General features: G+C 52.6%; 11 protein-coding genes across 11 annotated transcripts; 6 read left to right on the plus strand and 5 right to left on the minus strand.

Moving 5' to 3' along the window:
- Positions 1–503: 503 nt before the first annotated feature.
- Positions 504–2,291, minus strand: M409DRAFT_66889 (uncharacterized protein; the record flags this gene model as incomplete). Its single annotated transcript, XM_033817151.1, has 3 exons — positions 504–1,532; positions 1,581–2,171; positions 2,235–2,291. The coding sequence occupies 3 exons, from the start codon at positions 2,289–2,291 to the stop codon at positions 504–506; spliced, it is 1,677 nt and encodes a 558-aa protein (XP_033666842.1).
- A 943-nt stretch (positions 2,292–3,234) lies between these two features.
- Positions 3,235–4,113, minus strand: M409DRAFT_55316 (uncharacterized protein; the record flags this gene model as incomplete). Its single annotated transcript, XM_033812970.1, has 1 exon — positions 3,235–4,113. One exon carries the CDS (start codon positions 4,111–4,113, stop codon positions 3,235–3,237), a length of 879 nt encoding a protein of 292 aa, XP_033666843.1.
- A 1,075-nt stretch (positions 4,114–5,188) lies between these two features.
- M409DRAFT_23685 (uncharacterized protein) lies at positions 5,189–6,481 on the plus strand (the record flags this gene model as incomplete). Its single annotated transcript, XM_033806898.1, has 2 exons — positions 5,189–5,777; positions 5,829–6,481. 2 exons carry the CDS (start codon positions 5,189–5,191, stop codon positions 6,479–6,481), a joined length of 1,242 nt encoding a protein of 413 aa, XP_033666844.1.
- A 126-nt stretch (positions 6,482–6,607) lies between these two features.
- M409DRAFT_23686 (uncharacterized protein) lies at positions 6,608–7,849 on the minus strand (the record flags this gene model as incomplete). Its single annotated transcript, XM_033806899.1, has 1 exon — positions 6,608–7,849. One exon carries the CDS (start codon positions 7,847–7,849, stop codon positions 6,608–6,610), a length of 1,242 nt encoding a protein of 413 aa, XP_033666845.1.
- A 311-nt stretch (positions 7,850–8,160) lies between these two features.
- M409DRAFT_36816 (uncharacterized protein) lies at positions 8,161–8,424 on the minus strand (the record flags this gene model as incomplete). Its single annotated transcript, XM_033810621.1, has 1 exon — positions 8,161–8,424. A coding segment is annotated over one exon (264 nt), but the record flags the coding sequence as incomplete, so codon positions are not given.
- A 1,391-nt stretch (positions 8,425–9,815) lies between these two features.
- M409DRAFT_55319 (uncharacterized protein) lies at positions 9,816–10,937 on the minus strand (the record flags this gene model as incomplete). The annotated part of the gene is made up of 1 exon (XM_033812971.1): positions 9,816–10,937. One exon carries the CDS (start codon positions 10,935–10,937, stop codon positions 9,816–9,818), a length of 1,122 nt encoding a protein of 373 aa, XP_033666847.1.
- Positions 10,938–11,463: 526 nt separating this feature from the next.
- M409DRAFT_55320 (uncharacterized protein) lies at positions 11,464–13,194 on the plus strand (the record flags this gene model as incomplete). The annotated part of the gene is made up of 1 exon (XM_033812972.1): positions 11,464–13,194. One exon carries the CDS (start codon positions 11,464–11,466, stop codon positions 13,192–13,194), a length of 1,731 nt encoding a protein of 576 aa, XP_033666848.1.
- A 338-nt stretch (positions 13,195–13,532) lies between these two features.
- On the plus strand, positions 13,533–14,696 carry M409DRAFT_55321 (uncharacterized protein; the record flags this gene model as incomplete). Its single annotated transcript, XM_033812973.1, has 2 exons — positions 13,533–13,847; positions 14,064–14,696. 2 exons carry the CDS (start codon positions 13,533–13,535, stop codon positions 14,694–14,696), a joined length of 948 nt encoding a protein of 315 aa, XP_033666849.1.
- Positions 14,697–15,819: 1,123 nt separating this feature from the next.
- Positions 15,820–17,181, plus strand: M409DRAFT_23689 (uncharacterized protein; the record flags this gene model as incomplete). The annotated part of the gene is made up of 3 exons (XM_033806900.1): positions 15,820–16,221; positions 16,281–16,831; positions 16,884–17,181. The coding sequence occupies 3 exons, from the start codon at positions 15,820–15,822 to the stop codon at positions 17,179–17,181; spliced, it is 1,251 nt and encodes a 416-aa protein (XP_033666850.1).
- A 612-nt stretch (positions 17,182–17,793) lies between these two features.
- M409DRAFT_66892 (uncharacterized protein) lies at positions 17,794–18,762 on the plus strand (the record flags this gene model as incomplete). The annotated part of the gene is made up of 1 exon (XM_033817152.1): positions 17,794–18,762. The coding sequence occupies one exon, from the start codon at positions 17,794–17,796 to the stop codon at positions 18,760–18,762; it is 969 nt and encodes a 322-aa protein (XP_033666851.1).
- Positions 18,763–22,101: 3,339 nt separating this feature from the next.
- Positions 22,102–23,462, plus strand: M409DRAFT_23691 (uncharacterized protein; the record flags this gene model as incomplete). The annotated part of the gene is made up of 3 exons (XM_033806901.1): positions 22,102–22,895; positions 22,953–22,980; positions 23,037–23,462. 3 exons carry the CDS (start codon positions 22,102–22,104, stop codon positions 23,460–23,462), a joined length of 1,248 nt encoding a protein of 415 aa, XP_033666852.1.
- Positions 23,463–23,633: the final 171 nt, after the last annotated feature.

A 23,633-nucleotide genomic window follows, 5' to 3' on the forward strand; every position in this document is an offset into this window, starting at 1 on the left:
CTCTCTTTTCCTTCGGCGACGAAACTCGAAATATCAAGGAATGACGCAGCAGCCGGACCCGAAGACACGAGACCACTTCAAACTAGAGATCGCACTTACATGTAATAACTTGCCCTTCATCGAGGATTGCGGCTGAGAAGTCAGTGCCACGACACAGTCGGCTGTATTCGCCGTGGTCGTGGAGAGATCTAGAGGCAAGCGAAGTCGCCAAGGGGTCCCCTACAAGCCGCTAGTTGAAAGAGTAGGGAATCCTTCGATGTAGGGCAGCGATGGCAGCAGTCAGCGCTGCACTCCAAGATAGCGACAAGTCGTGTTGAATAAAAAGCTGACAAAGACATGTATGCATTATTCGCGTTTTTCCTTTGTGGTGCATCATTGATTTTATGTTCCGTCTGCACCCAATTCCAAACCCTCGGGCTCTATTGCGAGCGATTCTGACGCCAGGCTCCATCTATTCATCAGCAACTTTTGGGCCAAGAGTCCAGAAACCACTGGAACCAGTCCTACCGATCGCCGTGCAGCTCGTCTTCCACCTCTTTTACTACGATCTCCCGCACCTGCTTCCAGTCTGCTTTGCTGTTGGTGATGCGCTTGGGCAAGTTCTCCAGTCCGACGAATTGATCCGGTAGGACAGTCTCGAATGAAAAGCCGGGTTGCTCCTTCAGCGCCAGTTCGACTGCATGCGAGAATTTGGCGGGATGCGCGGTCGCCAGCGAGATGTGGTGAGCGCTTGCATTCGACTCCACGGACCGCAAAGTCGCCGCTATGCCAATGGCTGAGTGTGGATCCAAGATGTAGTGGCCGTCCGTCTGAGTGCCCTTGGTCGGGACAGCGTCGCCATTGGCATGACCGTTGCTCTGTTTCGCCGAGGGAATTGATCGGCCGTAAATTTGCTGGATGGTCTCGATCGTCTGCTTGTCGCTGACTCTCTCACTCTCGAAGTCCTCCTTCGCGGCCACAAGAATCTCCTTGGTAACACCAAAGCCTCCACTAGTCTTCAGCTGCTCCAACCAGCCTTTGACTCTCTCACCAGCTTGCATGCGTCGCCTGTTAGTCTCTTCGACATCGCTGGTCTGGAAAGCCAGGTACCAAAGCAACCGTTCGAAATTTGAGCTGACGAGGATATCCATAGCTGGAGCGTAAGTCTGCTTGACGCCGCTTGGGTCTGCCTTTGCACCATCCTCAGCAAAGCCACCCTCAGTTTCTGGGCCACTCTTTGGCTGCTTCTCGTAGTTGCCAGTCTTCCAGAATCGATGGAGAATGTCGTTCTCGTTGGTTGCAATGACGAGCTTGTTGGTTGGAAGGCCCATGCGAGTTGCGAAGTAGCCCGCAAGAATGTCGCCAAAATTGCCGGTGGGCACGACAAATCTCACATTGGGCTTCTCTTCCCCTGTTCGGCGGGCGATGGAGAAGTAGGAGTGGAAGTAGTAAGTGATCTGTGCGAGGATGCGTGCCCAGTTGATGCTGTTCACTGCGGCGAGTCGAAGAGTTGAGTTGATCTCCTTATCTGCAAACAAGGTTTTGAGGATGTCCTAGATTCAATCAGCAATATTCCACGCCCTCTGACTATTTTGACCCACCTGACAATCGTCGAAAGTGCCCTCCACAGACAAATTGTGCACATTTGGATCCGTGACAGTCGTCATCTGCGCCTCTTGAATCGGGCTGACCTTGCCCTTGGGATACATGATGAACACACTGACATCCTTCTTTCCCCTCAGACCATAGATGGCTGCAGAGCCAGTGTCACCACTGGTTGCGCCAATGACTGTGAGGTGTTCCCGATTTGTACCCTCCTTGCCCTGATTTCTTCTCACGAGGAAATACTCGAACAAGTTGCCCACAAACTGCAGCGCAACATCCTTGAATGCGAACGTTGGTCCGTGGAACAGCTCCAGCAAGTGCACCTTCTTCTCCTCGTCCAATGTCACGATTGGAGTGATGTCTTTCGCGCGGAAAGTATCATACGACCTCTTAATGATATCTTTCAAGTCATCGGCGGGGATCTCTTCGCGGGAGATGTAGAGGGAGAAGATCTCGAAAGCGAGTTCTTGGAAGGAATAGTCGCGCCATTTGGAGAGGAAGTCGGAGGGCAGTTTGGGAATGTCTTCAGGGATGAAGAGGCCGCCATCGTTGGCGAGGCCTTTGAGGACTACTTCTTCGAACGAAAGCTGGCCATCTGCATCAGCGTGAGCTCAATTTTTTCGATTCTATGGCGGGGTATATCCACGCACATCGTAGGAGCCTCCTCGGGTGCTCAGGTAGCGCTGAGAGGCGCTGTGGGCGACCATTCTCTTGGACCAGTTGGAGCGGAGTACTCGATCTGATATGGGCGGAGTCGTGACGGGGAGGGGGTGGTGTCGGCGGCGGTGAGTCAGGGTCGAGTCTTGGTTCAATGCGTGCTTGAAAAGTGTTCGGAAGCCATCGCCGCCACTGCTCGGAAGCTGTGGTCCGAGCTCTTCCCACACATCCCAGTCGGCCATGGCCACGACTTCACCTCGTCGCCATCAACATTCACGTCGTCCATCGCGGCCGCTTATATCCAGCTCGCAGCGTCTCGGGAGCTTATGACATATGCTGAGGACAGCATACCCTCGTGCCGCTCGCTGCGGATGTTGGCGGAGTGGCTTCTCACAGCACTCGGCTGTCTTCGCTGTCGATCGCGCACCCGACGGCCGTCGAGACCGAGACTGCATTGGCAAGCGTGCCATTGGCGACACGGGCTATTTTCTGGGCGTCAGATTTGATGCTGTCTTCACGCGATTCGCAGCAATTCAGAACAGCCTGCTGGCCGCTGGGAAGGACCGGATCGCGACAAACAAAGGTGGCAGGTTGCCCATTCGAATTAGAGCAAAGTCACCCGTGTTCCTATCTTTCAAATCCCTGTCTTTCTTGTTTTTCGAAGAACGGAAAAGATACGCCACTGTCTCTTTGCTGACGACGTATCTACCGGTCAACGGCATGCCTATATCTACCTGAACACCGTGGACGACGTTACACAGGGGTCGCAAATGCGAGCACAACAGGGCATGCAGATTTTCGTAACTGTCGCCGCCGGCAGGACTGTTTTTGCAGGTACGTTTTAAGATGAAGGGTCCATTGCGTAGTAGTGATCAAGACTGACGTTCTGACATCGGAATTACATGCTATCCAACAGATATGCAACGCACCACCACGATTAAAGCGCAAGATATGTGTCCAATCTCAGCGACGAGATCAGCTATAGCGCGATAGCTAATCGTCCTTCTCGCCACGATTTTTGAATGCCTCCTCGACCTCCTTCAACCCCGAAAATTCTTTGATAGTAGAGTCCTTGAAACGCAAGCCAATTGGCAGACTGGCAAGAAGCCTTCCCAACCGCGCACTCCCTCCTCGATATATGACTGGCGAAGGCCGAGAACAAGAGAGGTCTCGCACGATCTGTTCAGCCCATGCGGTTGCCGTGATGGGCTGGGCTTCAGGACCCTCTCTTAACCGTTTCTCCACGACATCTCTCTGCTTGGCGTAATGCGAGTCAGACGGCAGGCGTACGTTGGGGACGTTGTCCAAGAACGCCGTCTTGACCGACGCCGTTTTGAGATCGATGACCTGGATGCCGAACATCTGAAGTTCCAGGCGTAGGCATTCGGTGATGCTTGCGGCTGCGGCTTTGGATGCGCTGTAGGCCCCTTGGAGCGGGACGGGAAGGGTGCTGACCAGCGACGTGTTGTTCGCCACTAGCGCGCCATGAGGGGACTGAGAGCGGCGCAGTAGATGCATGAAGCCTCGTGTCATGCGCAAGATGGACAGCGCGTTCAGGTCAAACTGCTTGGAGATCTCGTCCAGAGGCGCATCCAGCAAAGGCATGCTGTAGCCTCCTCCAGCGTTGTTGATTAAGATGTCGAGACTTCCTCCTGTGAGCTTGGAGACTTCGCTTGCGCATTCTGCCACGGAGGCATCGGACAATACGTCCAGTTGCAAGGTTGTGATGCCCAGTGCGGCCAGCGATGTCATCTTTGCGGTGTTTCGAGTTGTGGCAAGCACACGGTATTCTTTGTTTTTGTGGTATGCGACAGCTAGTGCTGCCCCGATGCCGCCGTCGAAGCATCCCGTGATTAGTACTGTGCGTGCCATGGAGACTGAGATATGAAGATTTGATATTGCGAGTCTGGAGTTTGCGAATGCGTCGATGAATCGAGCGGCGCATTCACGGATCCAGCCTTGCAGCCTTGTAGATTGTCGGCCTCGACACTATTATATCAGCAACGTCCCAAGCACAACAAAGCAGCATCTAAGAGCAGTGCATTCTTGGCCGGTACAATTATGCCGGCCACAAATGTGCTGAAATAATTTGAGCCCTATCTGCGGTCGGAGAGGCTGGTATAGTAAGCAGGATGCTTGGTGTTCGGTATCCTTACCAAGATACCGAACGCCTCATTTTGATGGCGCTTTGGCGCAAGGAGACGGAGACAAAGACAGCACTCTCGTCTCTACTTCCAATGCTGCTTAGATAACTGATGAACAAAGACGTCGACTGGGCAATGTCTCGGCGATCTAAAATAGTGCATGTGAAGAACGGCCAAGGCCCGCCAGCGCTAGCGCATAAGTTGCACAACTTAGTGAATGTTGATGAACTGTACTTTAGTAGCAGAGTAGGTGCAGCCACCGATTCCAAGCAGTCAGCTTGAGCGCAATTCGATACCAGACAAGGTCGAGTCCATGTCTTCTGCATTCACGACTCACATCGTTCGTCCTCTTCCACCAGAACACTCTCCACTGCACAATGCGCTATGGGTGATTCGGAGCCTTGAGGCATCGTCTGACCAGTCGAGACTCGTTGCTTCAATAACACGCCCTGAAGGCTCCATCAACTATGGCGATCTATGAACAATGCAACAAAGAGAGGCTCTTCTTTCTGGACGAGAGTGCTGCAACAATGCTCTGGCGTGATTGTTGAAGACGATCAAAGAAAGAGTCTTTGTCCGCAAGTTACTCGACTCAACAATGTCTTTGACCTACACACAACACATCCGGCCGCTTAAAAGCACCGCTTCCCGTGAAGCCGGGTAGTTCGCCAGACCTGCACCAAACACACTGTTTCGACCAAAAGCTTTCTGGAAAAGCTTACAGCCTTCGAAACGAAACTCGAAAACCTCAAGTAGCGAGTCTCACACCAACAACAAACACCACCGACCAAACACTACCGAGTATGGACTCCCCATCGTCCGTCTACTCGGAGACTTCGCCACCATCCCCTATTCCCGTCCTCGCCCTTCAGCCGCCGCTCTTCTCTTCGGCCAACTACTCCTCTGAACTACCCGGCATGATGAGCAAGCGCTCGTTCGGAGACGTCTGGGCCGACACTGGATTCAAGCCCTGGACTGCACCGAAGAAGGTCCTCAAGAGCATGGTCACCGACGACGAGTTCATCATCGGCTCGCCTCAAGACAGCTTGCTCTGTCGTCGTCGTATCTGGAGTCGCAAGGCTGCTCGAGGCCTCCTCAATCCTGGTAATTGGCAGGGCAGTGTCGACAACCAGATTCGCTACAATGCGAAGATGGAGATCAACAAGGAGTGGCGTGAGGCGCATGGCGACCCTCTCCACCGTCCAGAGATGTTCAGGAGCATCGACTGGAATGCGCCTGCCACTTTCCGCCAGGCCCCTGTCAGTCCTCGCACGGTTCCTGTCTCTCCCTCGACCATCGCCCACGACACCACCGCCCGCAGCACAGCTTACTGGTCTGTCCGCGATGGTGGTCCAGATGAGCAGATCACGGCGACTTTCCGTCCCACTGCAGGTGAGTTCAGCCATACCCGCGCAAACAACCGGAGCAAGCTGACAGTCTCAGATCCCTCGACTGCTTCGAGTACCCCATCGCCACCAGACTCGCATCTGACAAGCCGCCGCAGCATGTCTGCCATCGAGACCTCCTCACAGGCTTCAAGTAAGTCCCTAGCCCCTGCACCTATCCCCATAGCTGGTCCGACAGTGAGCATCTACTCGCTCGCTCGGTTCGTTGACGCAGAAGCCCCTGGCTTTTTCGGACTAATAAGCAGCACCACTTCCCAGTCCCCCTCGAGCCCCGACTTTCAGATTGAAGACGCTGTCATCGGGCAAGCTACTCTGGCCATGCCAATCGCTATCCCTCCTCGCGGTCCCTCGCTCCTGAACCTCCGTGTTTTGGAAGCAGGTATTGCAAGCAGAGCCCGTCGACCGATTTTGCTTGACTCTGACAGTACCGACAGTGATTCCTCGTCATCCTCCACGCACCACACCAATTTGATGCCCGCGACCTTGGAACTTGGCGTTGCAACTGCTGTGCGCATGGTCCGCCCGGCTCCTGTACGACTCGTTGTCGTCCGAGCTGGAAGTGTTCCCACGAACCAGGCTGATTTCGCTGCACTCGAGACTGCCTCTGCTCTAGACTCGCAAGATGAAGGCGGCTGCTCTCCTCGATCAAACCTCTGGTCGAAGCTCAAGCGTAAGTTTCACCGCGGTTAAGTCGTCTTATCTAGATCTCTTTTGTATTGGGAAACGTCTCTGCTTTCACCTCTACCTTCACAATTTCCTCCGTCCTTCACTCTATTGCCCTATCCATTATCCTTATTATGTCTATCTCGAACCTCGTCAGCCCCGATTCGACGAGAGCCTAGTCTGGAAAGCATCGTACTGTTCCACAATATTCTTCACCTTGTCCTGTGGCAGTGCTTCGAGAGTGTGACCAAGATGCCCCGTCAACGTCTCGGCCATGCATAGAGCATTCAAGATCGACTCCTCTGTTGCATCAGCCACCGCTTCGAATAAAGCATTAATGGTGGCGTCATCGATGGCGGCAGTAATGTTTGGCGATGGCTTAAACGGGTCCACGGCAGATGCAGTTTGGACGGGGATGTGGTGGGCAGTGGAGAATGCCAGAAAAATGTCTCCACAGCCATTGAGTCCGTTGCCCCCGACTCTAGCCAGGCCAACGGTGGCTCGTTTGGCAAGACGCTCTAGTTGGAGGGGATGTAGTGGTGCGTCGGTTGCGATTATTACGATGATACTGCCGTCTGTTCTCCCGACCCTCTTATCTTGAGGGGATACATCTTGATCGCCTTGGGATGCACTCTTGTTGCCGACCGATGCTTGTTGGTTCTGCTCGTGAAGAATCTGTCCCACTGGCACATTGCCAATTCGCAAATGTGATCGTCTCCCATAATTCGCTTGTACCAGCACAGAGACAGTGTAAAGTTTGTCCTGTTGCTCGGTATCGAAGCCTGGGATAACTCTGCTGCTGCTCCCGGTCCCGCCTTTGAAAGAGTGACAGATATTCCCAGTGCCGCCGCCCGTGTTGCCTTCCTTGACAGGTTTACTCGATGCCCTCTCAATGCCATGAACGACATGACTAGACGAGACAGGCAATCTAGTTATATCATTAACATAGCCATCGAACGTCTCGCCCACCACTGGGAGGAGCAGCCAGTCAACAGGTTCTCCAGGGCTGGCATGGCGGCTAATAGCATATTCATAGATCCCCTGATACGCCGCACCGACTGAATACGAATTCGTCAGCACAATCGGGGAGTGCAGCAGCCCCGTCTCTCGGATCCAGTGCGAGCCAGTCAGTTCACCGGCGCCGTTGAAGGAGAACACTGCGGCGTAGCAGGCTGAGCGGAACCAATCTTTGCGCGGCAAGATGCACGTTACCCCCGTGTTTTCGGCGTGGTCGTCTGAGAAGATCTCTTGCCTGTGGACTAGTACACCGGGCACGTCGGTTAGGAAGTTTAGCGGGCCTGGCTGCCAGTTCGAGCCGACGAATTTGAAGTTCGGGAGGAGGTCACGGAGTCGTTTTCGGTCACTTGAGGTAGTTGATGTCGCTGGGGACGTCATTTGAGCGCTGAATCTCACTTTCTTGTGGTTCAGCTTCTTAGTTGGGAGACGCCTTACTTAGGTGCGAACACCGGGAGCGCAGAGAAGAGCAGCGTCTAAGTGGAAATCGGGGCCAGTAATGATGCGAATCTCAGTATTGTAACGTTACGGATGTACAGTCTCGCCGGATAAGTCTTCGTTCTTGGCATTCCTTCACAACAACCTCTTAACTTCAAACCTATATATCTTTACAACTAGTTATCTGATTCACAATCTGATCGATTCATATGAAAGCTAAGAGTCTGGGCTTTGATATAGTGCATATATGATAATCAGTACTTCGTTTGCCATCCCCCAGCGTTGATAACTGCTTGAATCCTTCTTGGCATTGAGTTCAGCACATTTACAACGATATCACGACGAATTGCCCTCCATGCCTCTGGCAGTACTGACTGTAGGATCTCCAGTTGACGGTCTTTATTGTGCTCGTTGTCCAGATCCGGCCGGAGCTCGTAGACCTTCTGTTTAAGATGAAACCATATATGCTCAATTGGATTCAGATCCGGACTATAGGCCGGCCAGTTAGGGACGAATATTCCCCAGTATTGATGCTATTGTCTCGTGTGGTTAGCATTGTGGATAGGGGCGTTGTCTTGCTGGAAGGTCTGACCGTCGTAATAAGGCAGTAGTCCTTCTTCGAGAGTCTCTGTGTATGAAGAGGCTGTATACACCCCCCTCTGGGCAGATTCATCTCTTTGCATTATAACAAGCTCAGACTCTTGAATTGAATGGCCGATTATAGCCTATATCATAATAGAGGCCTGCTTGCCCTTTGGATAACTCTCAATCCGGCTGGCAGTCCACTTCTCGCTCGGATATCCGAAGGCCCACTGCCTCTGCCTGCCGGCTCCTTTCTCGACTGAGCACTCGTCCGAGAATAGCCAAGTTGTCCAGTCAGTCTGTTGATGCTGGCGTGCCCAACGCAGTCTTGCTCTTGCGTGTTCCGGTGTAAGGTGTGGACGCTTCTTACAGCGCCAGTGGACAAGCCCAAAGTCATATAATATCGTCCGAAGGGTGTCACTGCTGTAGTTAGTGCCAGTCTCGTCTCTTATCTTCTGATATGTCCATTTCGGATTGGATCTTGCTATACGAAGTATCCGGCGAGCCGTCTAGGGTGTGTACGTCTTTGGACGGCCGGATCTTGTCTTGTTTTGTACGGTGTTGCGTTGTAAGGTGCGTTGAATCGTGGTGTTAACTGTTGACTTTGGGAGATTCTCAGCCGTCGCAATTTCAGGCCCAGATTGCCCTGCAAGCGCACGCCTATATATCCTGCTTTTATCCTTATTTGAAAGCTCGTGCTTCGGCCGACGATTTAGATCAATTTCTGCGAGTGGACGGCGTGGTGGCATTGCGCAAGAGGTTGTCAAAGTTGAGGTGTTGAAGCGCGTCCCAAGACGCGCGCGTGCACGGACGTAGACTTAAGCCCTAGTACTGTAAGGCGAAGTTGTTGAACGAGGAACGAAGGGCTACGGCAGAGAGAAGAGAAGACAATCTCATGCTCCACCTTTCCTCCAGACTTAATTCTAGATAATTATAACGCCACTTCAGACGCTAATCTCTAAGGTAATATTTTGAGTCCTTTACTATATACTCTCGTCTCGCATTTCTCAAGAGGTAGACGTCTAGGTTGTCGATCGAGCAGTCTAACAGTCTACGGACAATCTTGACACCGACAACGATTTTCCTTATGCATACAGATACGACCCAACTTGTGTCCCGCAAGTTGGGTATATCAAGACTGAATATTAGTCTAGTAGACCACTCAGGAATTTTCGAATAGGGAGACAAATAAAGCGCAATTGCTCAAGAAATAGCCTCGAATCATCCCCCAAACGTAACGGAACACGGTTTCATGGCGTACTTCAGAAAAAAAAAAGAGAGAGATAGAGTATATATCTTGCTTCACTTTAATCAGTCTCCCTACAAATCAACTCCCCAGCTGTGAAACTCCTTCCTGCCGCCTTCTCAATGCCTCTCGCCGATTGCCGCCTGGTCCTAAACAGTCAGAACGACGCAACTGAATGCCCTGAAAACCGTCACTCTTAGACCATCTCCAAGTCTGCGACGCAACTTCGACGTCCGAATCACGCAGACAGTCAAGCGCCAACCACATCCAACCGTTCTGGGCATAGGTCTCATACATGCGCCTCTTGTCTCCCGTATCAAGTGCAGGGGGAATATCATTTTGAATATTCCAAACGGACTGAGGCATTTGGAACTCTTGATACATCGACGGACCTGCGACCGGCCAGACATGACAAGACTGCACTCTCACCCTCGGCGCCCGAGACGAATATCCTCGTCCCACAGGCCTGGTAGCATATCTCTGCTCCCAGCCTTTCTCATAGCTCGACGCAGTCGGATCTTCAAGCGTCTCACACCCAACCCGAATGACCGTCGTCTGCACACTGCAACCACGCAGCAGCCTCGCCTCAATAACGTCCCACAGTAGCCCCAAGGTGAGCGCTTCGTTGGAGTACTCGTGGCCTTTACCAGAGATCATGGGGTTCCCGTTACTTCCGCGATCAGAGCATGACCATGAGTTCCACCAGTCTAGACGTTTGATGGGTGGCTGTGAGACATGCATTCTTCTCCAGGATGCACATTCACGCGCGAACGCGAGACGGGAAGGGCAGTCGGCGGTCATGCCATCGCGCGCCCAGGGCAGGGTTTGAAGGTCTGCGTAGAGGCAGTTCCGGGTCCATAAAGCGTGCGAAGGCAGAGAGTCGGCCTCCAGCAATTGCAGTATCGGCGCGAAATGGGTCTCGAGGATGGGGTTCATCTCGACCAATGCATCTGTTTCTTCAGAATTTTCCAAAGGCCGAAAAAAGAGCTTCTCTTGCAGGACATCCGAGGCATCGATAATCTCTTTCCGTTGACGGCATACTCGCTGGCATTTTAGAAGCTCTAATGTGTCGGCTTCTTGTAGAAATAATTCCACCAGCTCAGTGATCGAGACAAAGTGATCGCGGGCGAGGGCGCGGGTTATAGTCGTTGATGGTCGCATAATGGAGGGGTGAAGGATGCCCGGAGAAGTTGTGAGTGCCATGTGAACAGCTCCACTCTTCCAGCAACATGTAGGCACCAGCCAAGAAGAGCTACTGTAGCTTCGTCGTTCCAATGAATGAGACTGCAAATACCGATGTCACCGCTCCAAGCCAGTTCATCTCCGTACATCCTCGACCTCACCTCTGGTCGAAGCTCAAGCGCAACTTTCATTGCAAGTAAGTTGTCCCCATTCATATTTCCTTTCTATTGGATCGGTATGTAACATTGCAGGGCATGGTCTCACTTGGGAAATGACTCGTGGTGAGCGTTGTCCTTTTCCACTCAGTCTCAGCCTCGTTTATTGTCCCAAACACCTAGATTCCCCCTCGCCATTTGCAATGGAGCGTAGCACGATGTGAACAATGCCAGCTGGGCACTAATGCAAGGCCCTGAAGCTGATGCATGTCGGATATGCCCTTATTTCCGGAGCTGACGCTCTCGTTGCTGCCGAACTTGAGATGGTCCACGATGCCTTCGAAGAACGACAATCTGCCAAGAGCATGGGGTTTCGATGAGAAGACGAGAACATGTCCATCCCCTACAATTATCGGGCCCTCAAGAACACCGAGATTCGCCTGTTTCGAGTAACAGCATCAGAAGATGGTACCATCATCGGCCAAATCGAACACTTCCCGCTCGTCACAGCTCCGGAGTACGCGGCAGTCTCATACAGATGGGGTTCGACCGATCATAACCGTGATATCCTCATAGACGATGGGGTGCTCTCTGTCACATCAAGTTTACATGACTTTCTCGTCGAGGTGACCCATCGCCAGACTAGGAACAAAACTGTCTCTTGGCCTCGTGGCTGGTTCTGGATTGATGCCATCTGTATCGACCAGGCCAATCTCTCCGAGAGGAACGAGCAAGTGAGACAAATGAAGGAGATTTACGAGCATGCCTCAAACCTGGTGATCTGGTTGGGAGTCGGTGAGCAAGAAACAGCGGCAACATTCGACACCCTTCAGCAGATCGCGTGCTTAGACTGCGATAACGTACAATACCTCTATCAGGATGATTCTAGTGACGCTTTCTCCCTCGGATGCGAGTCTTGCTACGTTCCACTATCTCGAAAGATCCTGCATTACCAAATCGGCCACGTCTTCGGATCTCCTTACTGGAAACGCGCCTGGATCATCCAAGAAGCAAGTACCCCAAAACCTCCAGCCAACGCTATTATATGCTCCGGCCCAAACACTATATCTTGGCAGTCATTCTTCAAAGCGCACAGAAACCTTTTCGAAGCCCGTCCGCAGGAAGACCTCTTGGGTCTGATGTATGAGATTTCCGTCGACGCGGGGACGATTCCAGTGGTGTTGGACACAAATAAACGGAGGTTTGAGAATGGAACTCACCCGTTGTATGACCTACTGGTCAACACCAGAGACTCTGAAGCCACGGACTCGAGAGATAAAGTGTACTCGATTCTTGCTTTGAGCAACGAGCGGCATGAGGCGGCTATACAGCCTGACTACTCGCAGAGTGTAGAGGAGGTTTACACCCGGCTTGCGAAGACACTGATTATGACGAGCAGATCCATGGACGCGCTGGGACTTGCTGGAGGGGCAAGGAAGTACGATGTTCCGTCTTGGGTGGCAGACTGGAGCGTGCGATATGAATGGGTTCCAGATCCGTTTCCCACATTCCTGGCTGGGGAGGTATGGGAAGATGGTGCGCGAATTCGGTTGTTCAATGCAGATGGTGATCGGCCTATGGAGGTCGAATTCGAAGACAACGGACGTTGTCTTGTTGCTAGGGGATTTCAATGCGATACCATAACCAACATCAGTTCCCCTCGAATCCGCCCCAGATCCCACGAAACAACAGATCACGAACGGGACTGGCGAAGCTGGCACCATTTTGCCATATCCAACTCAGCAAGCTTAGAGACTCTTACCAAGCTCCTCACAGCAAACATCTCCCAGCGGTACCGCGACATGTCAGCCGACCTGGGCGGCCACATCCCAAACTTCACACACGAGACCTCGAACGTCTTCGCATTGGACCATTTGCAAGTCAACAGCGTGACCTATGGACGGACTCTCTTCCTCACGGAGAATGGGCGCCTGGGAATCGGACCTATGGAGACGGAGGCGGGAGATGTTGGGTGTGTTCTGTTTGGAAAGCAGACGCCTGTGATTATGAGAAGGAAAGGCGACTGCTGGACGTTCAAGGGCGAAGCCTATATTGAGGGCATTATGGAAGGGCAGGCGGAAGAGGCAGGAAGAGAAGAGGACAAAAAATTTCGCATAACCTAGGACGAATGTTACATATGCCATGCCTCAATCATAAAATCAAGCGGCCGGAGTTACAATCCCTTTGTTCCAATAAGGCTGTGCTAGAACCACTGCGACAATGGCTTTGGAGCAGGTACAGAACAAGATCATTGTTGCCGACACTACTATATATTCATCTCGCCCTACAAGAAAATAACAATTGTATAACTTCCCGCCCAATAGACATTTGAATTCTCAACCAACTCCTCACCAAGCAGCCATGACGTTCCCGCGATCAACCACCTACTCTTTCGAGCTCCCTGAATATCCAAGCCCAATTCATCGATAGTGGCTTCTTGCAAGGCGAGGCTTTGAGCGGGATGATCCCAAACAACTTTACCTTCGACATCCACAAGGGGTTTGCGAGCAACAAATTTCCGAAAGATGACTTCGACTATGGCAAGCTGGAGCTCTCTCTGCGCATGACTTCGGCACTCGAGGTGGCGGCTATTCCGATCTTCCACTCGATCCTGGTCAAAGGAGCTAGCAGCATGGGCACCATGACTGATAACGGCAAGTCGCTGTACATGTTTCCCGACCCTGTGGAGCTACTCAGCCCAGACGATGTCTACACTACATGGAAGCGGTTAGATCAATTGGCAGAGGGCCTGTCGTTCCTCATGGGGGGTACAGAAGTAAGTTCGAGCGCCTGGTGCAAGAGATGTCACCACCCGGACGGTTCCCTCGGTCCTGGCCTCTGAGGATGTGGAAGCGCCATCCTGATTGGTAGGGGACTGTACGACTCTGTGGTCAACTTCTACACAGAAGAGACTGATCTCATCAGCGAGCAGGCAAGTGCCTTTAACTTCGCTTCGGTCATGATTCATGAGCTAACACACGCAGTGGTCAAGGCCGCCACCCCCTATGAGCACGCTCACGACGACGTTCAGTACTTCCTCGGGGACAGCGCCCACACGACAGAGATGAGCTTCAAGACGGAAGCCTGGCTCTTCGGCGGCGTCACCATCTGCCAGCCTTTCCAAGGCTACCGTGCGTACTACAACGAGGACAGCGACAAGACCAGCCGTCTGGATTGCCTGATCATCGCAACCGAGTACCCCTGCCCCTCGAAGACACTTCTCTACGAGCAGTATCCCGACAAGATGACGGTCAGAGGAGGCCAGAAATCAACCGAGATCATATCGCACGCTTCATTCCTACACATTCATCAGCTCTACCAAGACGACTACTGGACGGAACTTTTCCCGAAGTACGGACGCCGGGTTCTGTTCTTTCCCAAGGACGCTGGGTATCGCTTTGAACCTCGAGCGAATGACTACAGGCTCAAGCCGGTGCTCTTCGATCCCGATGACAAGGCTGATCTGCCGCCTGGGTACTTCGTGGATCGGGCGGGTATGATCCGAAGGGAGTCTGAGAAGGTTGTTGAGAAGAAGCCAACGAAGGGACAGGAGGTGGGAATCAGGTTTCGTGTGGCGAAGATCAGGGACAGCGCTTTGTCGCTGGTGTTTGGCAAGGGTCGATAGAATGGGTTTTCACAGGGGTCGGGCTTTTGATTTGGTCATCGTGTGGATTGGTTACGCTGGGTTGGGCTTTTGCACCGTCTGCACTTTTTTTCGAATCTTCGAGATCGCGAGTTTCGACTTCCCAGGAAGTCAAAGAGGTTACGAAGATCGCAGGTTGTACATGGTAGCTTGCCAGGCACTCAATGGGGATTGCATGGGGCGCACATGGCAGGGCCGGCTGTCTGATGTAGAACTCTGGAAATTGCTTGTACTTTATAACCACTTTCCACGTTTTCAATCATTTTGTTCTCAATTGTAATATAATAACATGTCTCGTTGTACCCAACCCCAGTGGACTCTCTACATGCGCAAAGAACAAGGCTGTCAGCCGAGCTGGGAGGATTACAAGACCCACATGCTCGCAGCTTAGGAGGCGAGGAGAACTTATAGCGGTACGTTGGGAGTGATAGCTCATCTCTATACGTATGAATTCAACAAGTTGCCTTACAGTCAATGTATCAAGCCAGTGAAAGCAGTAGTTGTCGTCGCGAAATCTCACTACGCTAAGAAAACGTTTAGTTGTCGACCTAACGTCGTAGGCTAGAGCTATTCGTTAGTATAGACCTGATGGCATGGTAACGAATGCTGCGCTTTCTAGCTAACCATTTGACCGGCGACAACGGATGCACGCTGTTCTCTAGACTAGTATAGGCTGGCAAGCAAATGCACCTTTGACAGATATATATATGGGCCTTGGGACTATCAATAGAGCTAATGCAGTATTTCTGCTTAAACCCGTGGCCTTCCGGCGGGACATGGGAGAACATGAACCTCCAGGGGTGTATCAGTGCAAGAGGATTGAGCCTTCGCAAAAGGGAAGCTCTTGCATCAGCGCAACCACATCCGGCGTTTGTTACGAGAACGGGGCCGTAGTAGTAAGCTTCTTTATCGCAATCAAAGCCATTTTGAGCCGATTGTTTGGGAAATCCGGGATGCAATGCATAATAGCTACAGAGGCTCTCCCATCTGTAAAGTGCGATGGTGCTTATAGAGACTGCTCGCACCATAGGTACGAGGCTGCCATTTTCCAGGACCCTCATGACAAGATTTTGGGACTTCCGAAGCCAGACTCCCCAATCGAATCATGTCTTTTGTGATTTCGGACGTCCAAATATTTGACGGAGAGGCAGTCGTAACCAAGAACGGTGCAGTCCTGGTCGAGGATGGCCTCATCAAGGCCATCGGCGAGGATCTGGCGGCACGGTATCCGCACCTTGAGACCATCTCCAAGCCGGGCCATACTCTGTTGCCGGGCTTGATCGACGCGCACTGCCATCCTTACGGCGAATCATCGCTCCCGGAGCAGGCCTTCCGTTTTGGGATCACCACCATTATGGACCTGCAGAATGAGCATCACCAGGCGGTCCGACAAAAGCAGTGGGCCAAGGAGAGGAAAGACTTTCCCGATGTCAAGAGCAGCCACCATGCCGCAACCATTGCTGGTGGGTGGCCAGAGTGGTTTGAGAGGAGATACAACAATAACCCCGTGAGTGATAGTGAATCGAGCAAACAACCCCACGAGGCTGATGAATGTTGTGCACGTAGGAAGCAAAATGGGACAACTGGCCAAACGTGGCCAACATCGACGATGCAGAGCCTTTCATCGAGCGAGCAGTCAGGGACGGAGCTGACTACATCAAGCTCTTCCACGAAGGGGGCGCTGCAACCGACATCCAAGGTCTCGTGCAGCCACGGGAAGAAGTCCAGGCAGCTGTTGTCGCCGCCGCGCGTAGACAAAGCCTGAAAGTGATTGCCCACGCACTCGCCCGGCAAGATACGATCGAGGTGCTGCGAGCTGGAGTAGACGGCATGGCACATTCCTTCTATGACAAGCCCATCAACCCCGAGATCATCGCGGCTTATAAGACGAACAACGCCTGGCTGAATCCCACTTTGGCGGCGGTCGGATCGCTAACGGGAGAGGCGAATGACTTGCTTAAGTCTTTTTCCACGGACCCTCGTGTTGTATCTCGAACTACTTTGCACGACATGTCTCTTCTGAGCAGATGTATGCACATGAGCTGTAAAGGAGCCAAATGGGAATACGCCATCGACAGTGTCCGCCAGCTCAAGGCAGCAGGCTTCGATATCATTTGGTAAGTTGTCGATTCGCCACGCATCAACCCCAAGTCTTACTGTTCACTCCAGTGGCTCCGACGCAGCAAGAGGCGCGCCTTCGGTCGTTTTCGGCGCTACATTCCATCTTGAGCTCCATCTGCTGGTGGAAAAAGCGGGCCTACTCCCCGTCGAGGCTTTGAGGGCCGCTACAGGCGTGACTGCAAAACGCTTTGGATGGAATGACCGCGGTAGGATCCAGCCGGGTCTGAAGGCCGACTTGTTGCTTGTAGAGGGGGACCCGGTCACTGATATTACAGAACTTCTCAATATTCGAGAGATTTGGAGGGATGGAGTGAGGTTTGAAGGACATCCGGGTTTCGCGAAATGAGTAGATGGCGAAGTAACGGTATGAATTTATCCTGATCGAGTGTGGTCCCCGAGGAGTATGATAGAGTAAGAGGTGTTGCTCTAGTAGCAGTAGCGGGTACATTCATCTTTTGAAGTCGAGAAAGATCCAATACAGAGCTAACCAAGGGTAAGAAGATAGGATTTCAAGTCCGCATACCAAAGATAAGTTTATGCCTCAGGCATCAAGGTTGTATCCGTCGCTTAGTCAAGCCGACGTGACGACTTCACTCGTCCTCGATAGTCACTCCATCATCAACACTCCCGTGTACTTTGTGTTTGAGGAATATGCGAACTGAACAGAGTCGTTCAGGTGTTTACACCTTCTCGATCTGTACTAACATGTGTAGACTGTCGTCCACAGTGAGCTGAAAATGCAACGTCCGTCTGCAGCTTCAGCCAGCCAGTCGATGGCTGTGCATGCATGCGCCGTAGCGCAAGGCTGGACCCGGACCTGATGGTTCACATACCTCTCGTCGAGCGCATAACAGTCGCATCTTCCCAGGTCAACCACGACTAACACCACCATGTCGCACGACAAAGTTCGGTTTCCGGATGAGGACGACCCATAGAAGTCCATGGTATATCTGGCGCCATGGCGCTACCCACTCATCCTCGCGATTCCTACAACGTCGGCATCATTTGCGCACTCGATGTGGAGAAGGCGGCGGTAGAGGCGACGCTGGATGAAGAGCACGGCACAGTTGAGAAGTTGGCAAGAGACGACAATCTGTACAGCTTTGGCAGGATTGGGGCGCATAATGTGGTCATCGCATGCCTGCCAGCAGGAGTGATGGGCAAGGTTTCGGCGACGGCGTCGGCGAAGGATATGATGCGCAGCTTCTCTATCAAGGCGGGCTTGATGGTGGGCATTGGCGGCGGAGTGTGGAGTGAGAAGACGGATGTTCGACTAGGCGATGTAGTGGTGAGCCAGCCGAACGGAATGCACGGAGGGGTGGTACAATGGGACTTTGGCAAAATGGAGAAGAAAGGAGTGTTTCGGCGGACGGGTACACTGAACAAGCCACCGCGACCGCTTCTCAATGCGGTCCAGAGTCTCAAGGCGACGCATCGGCGAAAGGGCAGCAAGGTGCACGAATACCTGGAAGAAATGCTGTCGAAATATCCGCTCATGGAAGAGGAATTCAGGCATCAAGGACGCGAGCACGACGAGTTGTTCGAATCAAGCTATAGTCACCCTAGCGAAGATGACTGCGAAGGATGTGATCGGTCAAGACTGGTCCAGCGTCCGCCCTCACGCAGAGACGACAAGCCGAAGATCCACTACGGAAATATCGCCTCAGGAGACGAGGTGGTGAAGGACGGACCGACGAGGGACCGCATCGCGCGCGAAGAAGGTATATTATGCTTTGAGATGGAGGCAGCTGGTTTGATGGAGTCGTTCCCATGCATCGTCGTCCGTGGCATTTGCGACTATGCAGACTCACACAAGAACAAGCGGTGGCAGCCGTATGCGGCGGCGACAGCGGCGTGTTACGCGAAAGAACTTCTTGGATTGGTGGACCGACAAGGGGTGGGGGAGTTAGGACCAGCAAGTGAGTAATTGCGTTGGGACTACAGGTCCGGGTTCGACGCTCTCGAGGCAAACATGCATGTTGACGAGCTACAGGTAACGCAAGCGACCGGACTGCCGACACTCGAAGGATCTCTGCGAAGTTTGAATCCGTAGTTGAACGACTACCTTTAGGTGACACTTTCATCGCATCTAGCTCGCCAAGTGGTGGACCATATCGCACAGGCTGTGACAACATGCAGGGACGACAACAAAATCTCGGCACAGATCTCATCAAGCTTGGAAAACTCTCCAATAGCTTACGCAGCCAAAGAGATGGTCAATCTGCGCAGAAGATCGCTGACCGGCTCGCCACGCTCATCGAGTATCTACGGAGTTCCAGTCCAGGCAATGTGCGCAATCATAGCGGGGATCAATGGATCGTCTTGACGCAGTCTTTGAAGGGTTGCGCCCGAATCGCAATCAACTCAACACCTCCGAAGTTCCGTCCAATGGCAGTCGTTGAGCTCCGCCGTAGAAACGACAGCTGCGAGTTGGAGGAGGGCAAGCTTGCCATGACGACGGTTACGCAGCACTCGCGCGGCGACAGTGGACATGAAGTGCTGCAGGTACTTTCAGCGTTGCGCTTCCGACCTGCCTTTGGTTCGAAAGCCCCACCCTTTGTGGCTTTCTTTGGCGGACAAACTGATGCTTTTCAGAAAAGCATCATTCACCCTACCATCCTAACCTACAGGACTGTTAGCAGTAGCTCCATGGTCTTCGATCTTGTCAAGAAGGATGACCTCGAAGGTTTTCGGAAACTTCTGTCGGATCAGGAAGCAACTACTCGCGATTGTGATGAGCGTGGTATTTCTCTACTCGGTGTACGTGAGACCTCTCTGCAGCGGAGTCCAGCTCCCTGTGCTGAGACTGTGGCTGCGCTAACATAGATCAGTATGCTTGTCACTTTGCAAGCCCAGTTTGCTGCGATTTCCTGATCAAAAGCGGCGCTGATGTCAACAGAGTAGAAGGCCACGTATAGTGAGTATATGCAGCGCAACATCAACTTAGGCTGCACACTAATCCATGACTGTAAACAGTATCGAGGGCTTTGACACCACAGCCCTTGAGCCACACCCTGGTGGCAATGTCGAACTTCGAGATGAAACCAAGCTTGACGGAGTCTTGCACTGTCGAAAATTACTACTTCAAGCGGATGCTGACCCCACGGTTCAAACCGCAACCAATAGAGATCCACCCTTGTTGAGACCTTTGTATACTTATTTTGTTGAGGGAGGCTCCAAGGCAAGTCCACCTTACTACCTTTACTACATTTCTGACAGTGTATAGGCTTTTCTTGATCTTATCATTCGATATGCCAATCCATATTACATTGATTGGCAACGATTTACCTGGCATGGGCAGAGTATATGGCTCTTCGCGTGCGGACAAGCTCGGTTTCTTCCAACTCACATGATTCTAGACAGCCTAACGGGTGCTGGCTGCAATGTTGAAGAAGCTGACGATCAGGGATGGAATTGCCTTTTCCATTGCGTACTGTTAGCGTCAGGCCCCTCTGATTCCAGAGAGCTCGAGGTTTTGGTTCATCTTCTGGAACTTTTTCACGACATTCACGCTAAGGACTACAATGGTATGACTGTCTTTGATTACGTCCGAGATACATCAGGCGTATGGGGCTCATATCAGCGAGATCTGTGGATGACTGCCTTAGCGAGAGCTGGATACGAAGATGCTGAACCAGATATTCGACGAGCAGTCTACACGAAGTACTTTGCCCCAGAGCATCGTCTGGCGATGCGTCATTTGCATTTTTCGGGCGTTCTGGACGTTGTTCCCAGGTTAAGATCGTTAGCTAAAACCCGATGGTCGCTGAAACGCGACATCTTTCAAATCATGGCCCGCCTCCAATGCTTTCGCGAGGAAACTCCAAGATCAAACGGGCTGCGGGTGAAGGCATCGACGATCAGAGTGGGAATGAGTGGGCCGCCGATCCGACCTCAAGTGATTGTGGCTGTGGGCACTCTACGAAGCGTCAGGAGAAAAGACGAAAAGACAAAACGGGAACGGCCCATATTCCTTCGAACAGTGAGGGTGGCTAGACGAATTCTCATGACTGCGCCAGTGTGGAGATGCAGATAGCCGTACTGGCTGAAGAGGAGAATTCTGATGTGGCGACGAGCACACAGGATGGAAAACAGCGAACCGGGGGCTTTGGGAGAGACGGAGAGGAAGCTGGGCGATGTGTATTCATTTGGAGTGATATCGATATGTAGATCACCACCGTCGGTTCAGAGATTCTAATCCACCGACAACCCCCAGCTTCGACGGGTCTTGTGGCATGTCCATGTCTGAAAGAAGGGAACGTTGAAAGCCTCGTACTGCCTCTGAAGAGATTTAAGCGTCCATCAGCATCACGAGATGCAACAGAGAGAGACCGAGTAGAAGGAAAGGAGGCTCTGAGGACTTTCGCTCAGCCGTCGCGAGGCTCTCAAGTCGTTCTTGCCCTCTCATCAAGTCCGCCCTCTACTCATCCACGCTCGACATCCATGCCAATTGCCCCTCCCAATCAATAACCAAAAACTGCAAAACACCCTCCCCAACCCTCCCCACCACCTCACCACCCAACCCTGTCCTCGGCTCCCTCAACGTCAAAGCACGCTTCACAACAATTCCAGCTGAACATGAACGTCTTTGGCTCGATCTTGCATGTGGCACTGTAGAGGAAGACAAAACGTGAGCTGTTCCTTCCAAGAGCACTGGCCTAATCTTTAGAGTAGGTTCTTCTGCTTGAAGTGGATCATGTCTTTGTGTTCCTTTTCAAGGAGTCTTGTCGATACGTTGATCAGGGTCTGGGGCAGTGAGGTGAGGTGAAGCCAATTCAGCTTCGACGGCCGGAAAAGTATACCTAGGGCATCGTTCTTCCGCGAAACTTCTCCATCGGCGGCTTCGTCCCTACCTTATCATCGCACACATCGATGGCGGGCATTCTCGTTTTTGGCTATTATGTGGAAGAATGGTTCAAAGCAAGTTCTTCCACTTGACGGGAGTGTTCTTGTGATGGAACTACAATGTCTTGCCAGGACGGGCTCTTCAATGGACAAGAGAACTTTCTATGTGAACAGCCTTCCAACTCCCGTCATGACAGACTTGTTCGCCACATACCGCCAAGTAGTTGTGAGATGCGATTGGGAATGGAAGAGTTCGAAGTCGTATGAATAAAAGAGTTGCCCGTGAAGAGGAAGGATGGAAGAGACGTTCGAGGGCAAAGACAAAATGACGTTATGTCTCAATGTGCCTGGGGCATCAACCCAAATCACTAAAATACCACCTCACCTCCTCCACTCCACCCCCAAAACACAACTCTCAACAATGTTACCACTCCTCACCTCCTTCTACCCACCCCTCACCTCCCGCACCCCCCTCCCCTTCTACCACGCCCCCGCCACCCTCATCCTCTCAATCCTCCCTTTCCTCTCCTCAAACAAAACCCTCACAGCCACCCTAACATTCCCACTCTTACTCTACCTCTGCCTCTCCTGGCCCTGCTACACAACCGGCGACCCTTCGAATGACTACTACAACGGTAGCCAATTCATCGCGGTCCCGCTGTGGTATTTGGATTTCGTCTTCCTCACTCCCAGGGATGGGGAGGGAGCGCCGGCGTTTGTTGGGGAGAGGGCTCTGCACAAGCAAGGCGGAGAGAAAAGGGGCGTTCCTGCGAAGTATTGGAGGGACTTTACGACGTCGTGGGAGAGGTTCACGTGGGCGTTTCGGCTTATGCTCCCGGCGCAGAGGGGCATTGGGTGGAATTGGCAGGTCAAAGGGATTCCGCACGATTCGGAGGGGAGGTTGTCGAGGTGGGAGTTTGTGGGTCGGAAGACGTTTTGGGCGGTTTTCTTTTATCTGCAGTCTGTGGTGCCGTTGACGGTGCTGGGGTTTGGGGTTGCTTTTAGGGAGCATTTCCGCCCTGAGCAGAGAGTCGACAGCGCTGTTGCTGGTGCGATTGTGGGTTGGGCTGGGGCGATATGGGTGTGGGATCGATTGAACTGTGCGTACAGCCTCGCAGCTGCCTTCTCGGTGGCGGTCGGCATGACTGAGACCTGGGAGTGGCCGCCTCTAATGGGACCCTTGAAAGACGCCTGGAGCGTGAGACAGATGTGGAGGTAAGTGAATGACCAAGACCAATACCAACCCGCATCATACTAAAACACCCTCCCAAGCGCAACATACCAACAAGCCTGCCGCCGAGTAAGCCTATCCCCACCCCATCACCTCCCACAAGCCTCCACTAATAACCCCTCCAGCTCCTCTCCCGCCCCTCCCTCCTCCTCACCCGCCTCCTCCACATCCCCAAAGGCTCCCCCCTCTCCAGCCCCACCCAGCTCTTCCTCACCTTCAGCATAAGCTATCTCTTCCACCTCGCGCAAATCTTCAACGTCACGCGGCGAGACATGGGCGAATTCGCCTTCTTCATGTCCCAGCCCTGCGCCATCTGCGTGGAAGATGTCGTGATTTGGGCGTGGAGACGGATGGGGTTGGTGGGGAGGGATCGGGGGTGGGAGAGGGTAGTGGGGTATGTGTGGGTTGTGGCGTGGTTTTCGTATAGTTTGAGGATGTATGTGGGTGGGCTAGTGGAGGCGGAGGTGGTGAAGGATTGGGTTTGGGCGTATGGGCCTTTGGGGGTTGGTGCTGGGTTTGGGAGGGAGGTGTTGGGATGGTTATTAGCGTAGGTTCAAAGTGTCGTGTTTCAAAGAGGGACTATCTCAGCCTGATTATCAAGATTCCATGCACGAGATTTGAGAACAGGGGCTGTTTCCGCTTGCGTTGCAGAGGAGGTTGATTCTGCACTCCCAACTAAGAAAACCACTCTCCCTCACCGTCTCCACTTCAGAATCCCTCCT

The sequence above is a fragment of the Zasmidium cellare genome, assembly GCF_010093935.1.
Source record: "Zasmidium cellare ATCC 36951 unplaced genomic scaffold M409scaffold_20, whole genome shotgun sequence".
In the NCBI taxonomy this organism is placed as follows: Eukaryota; Fungi; Ascomycota; class Dothideomycetes; order Mycosphaerellales; family Mycosphaerellaceae; genus Zasmidium; species Zasmidium cellare.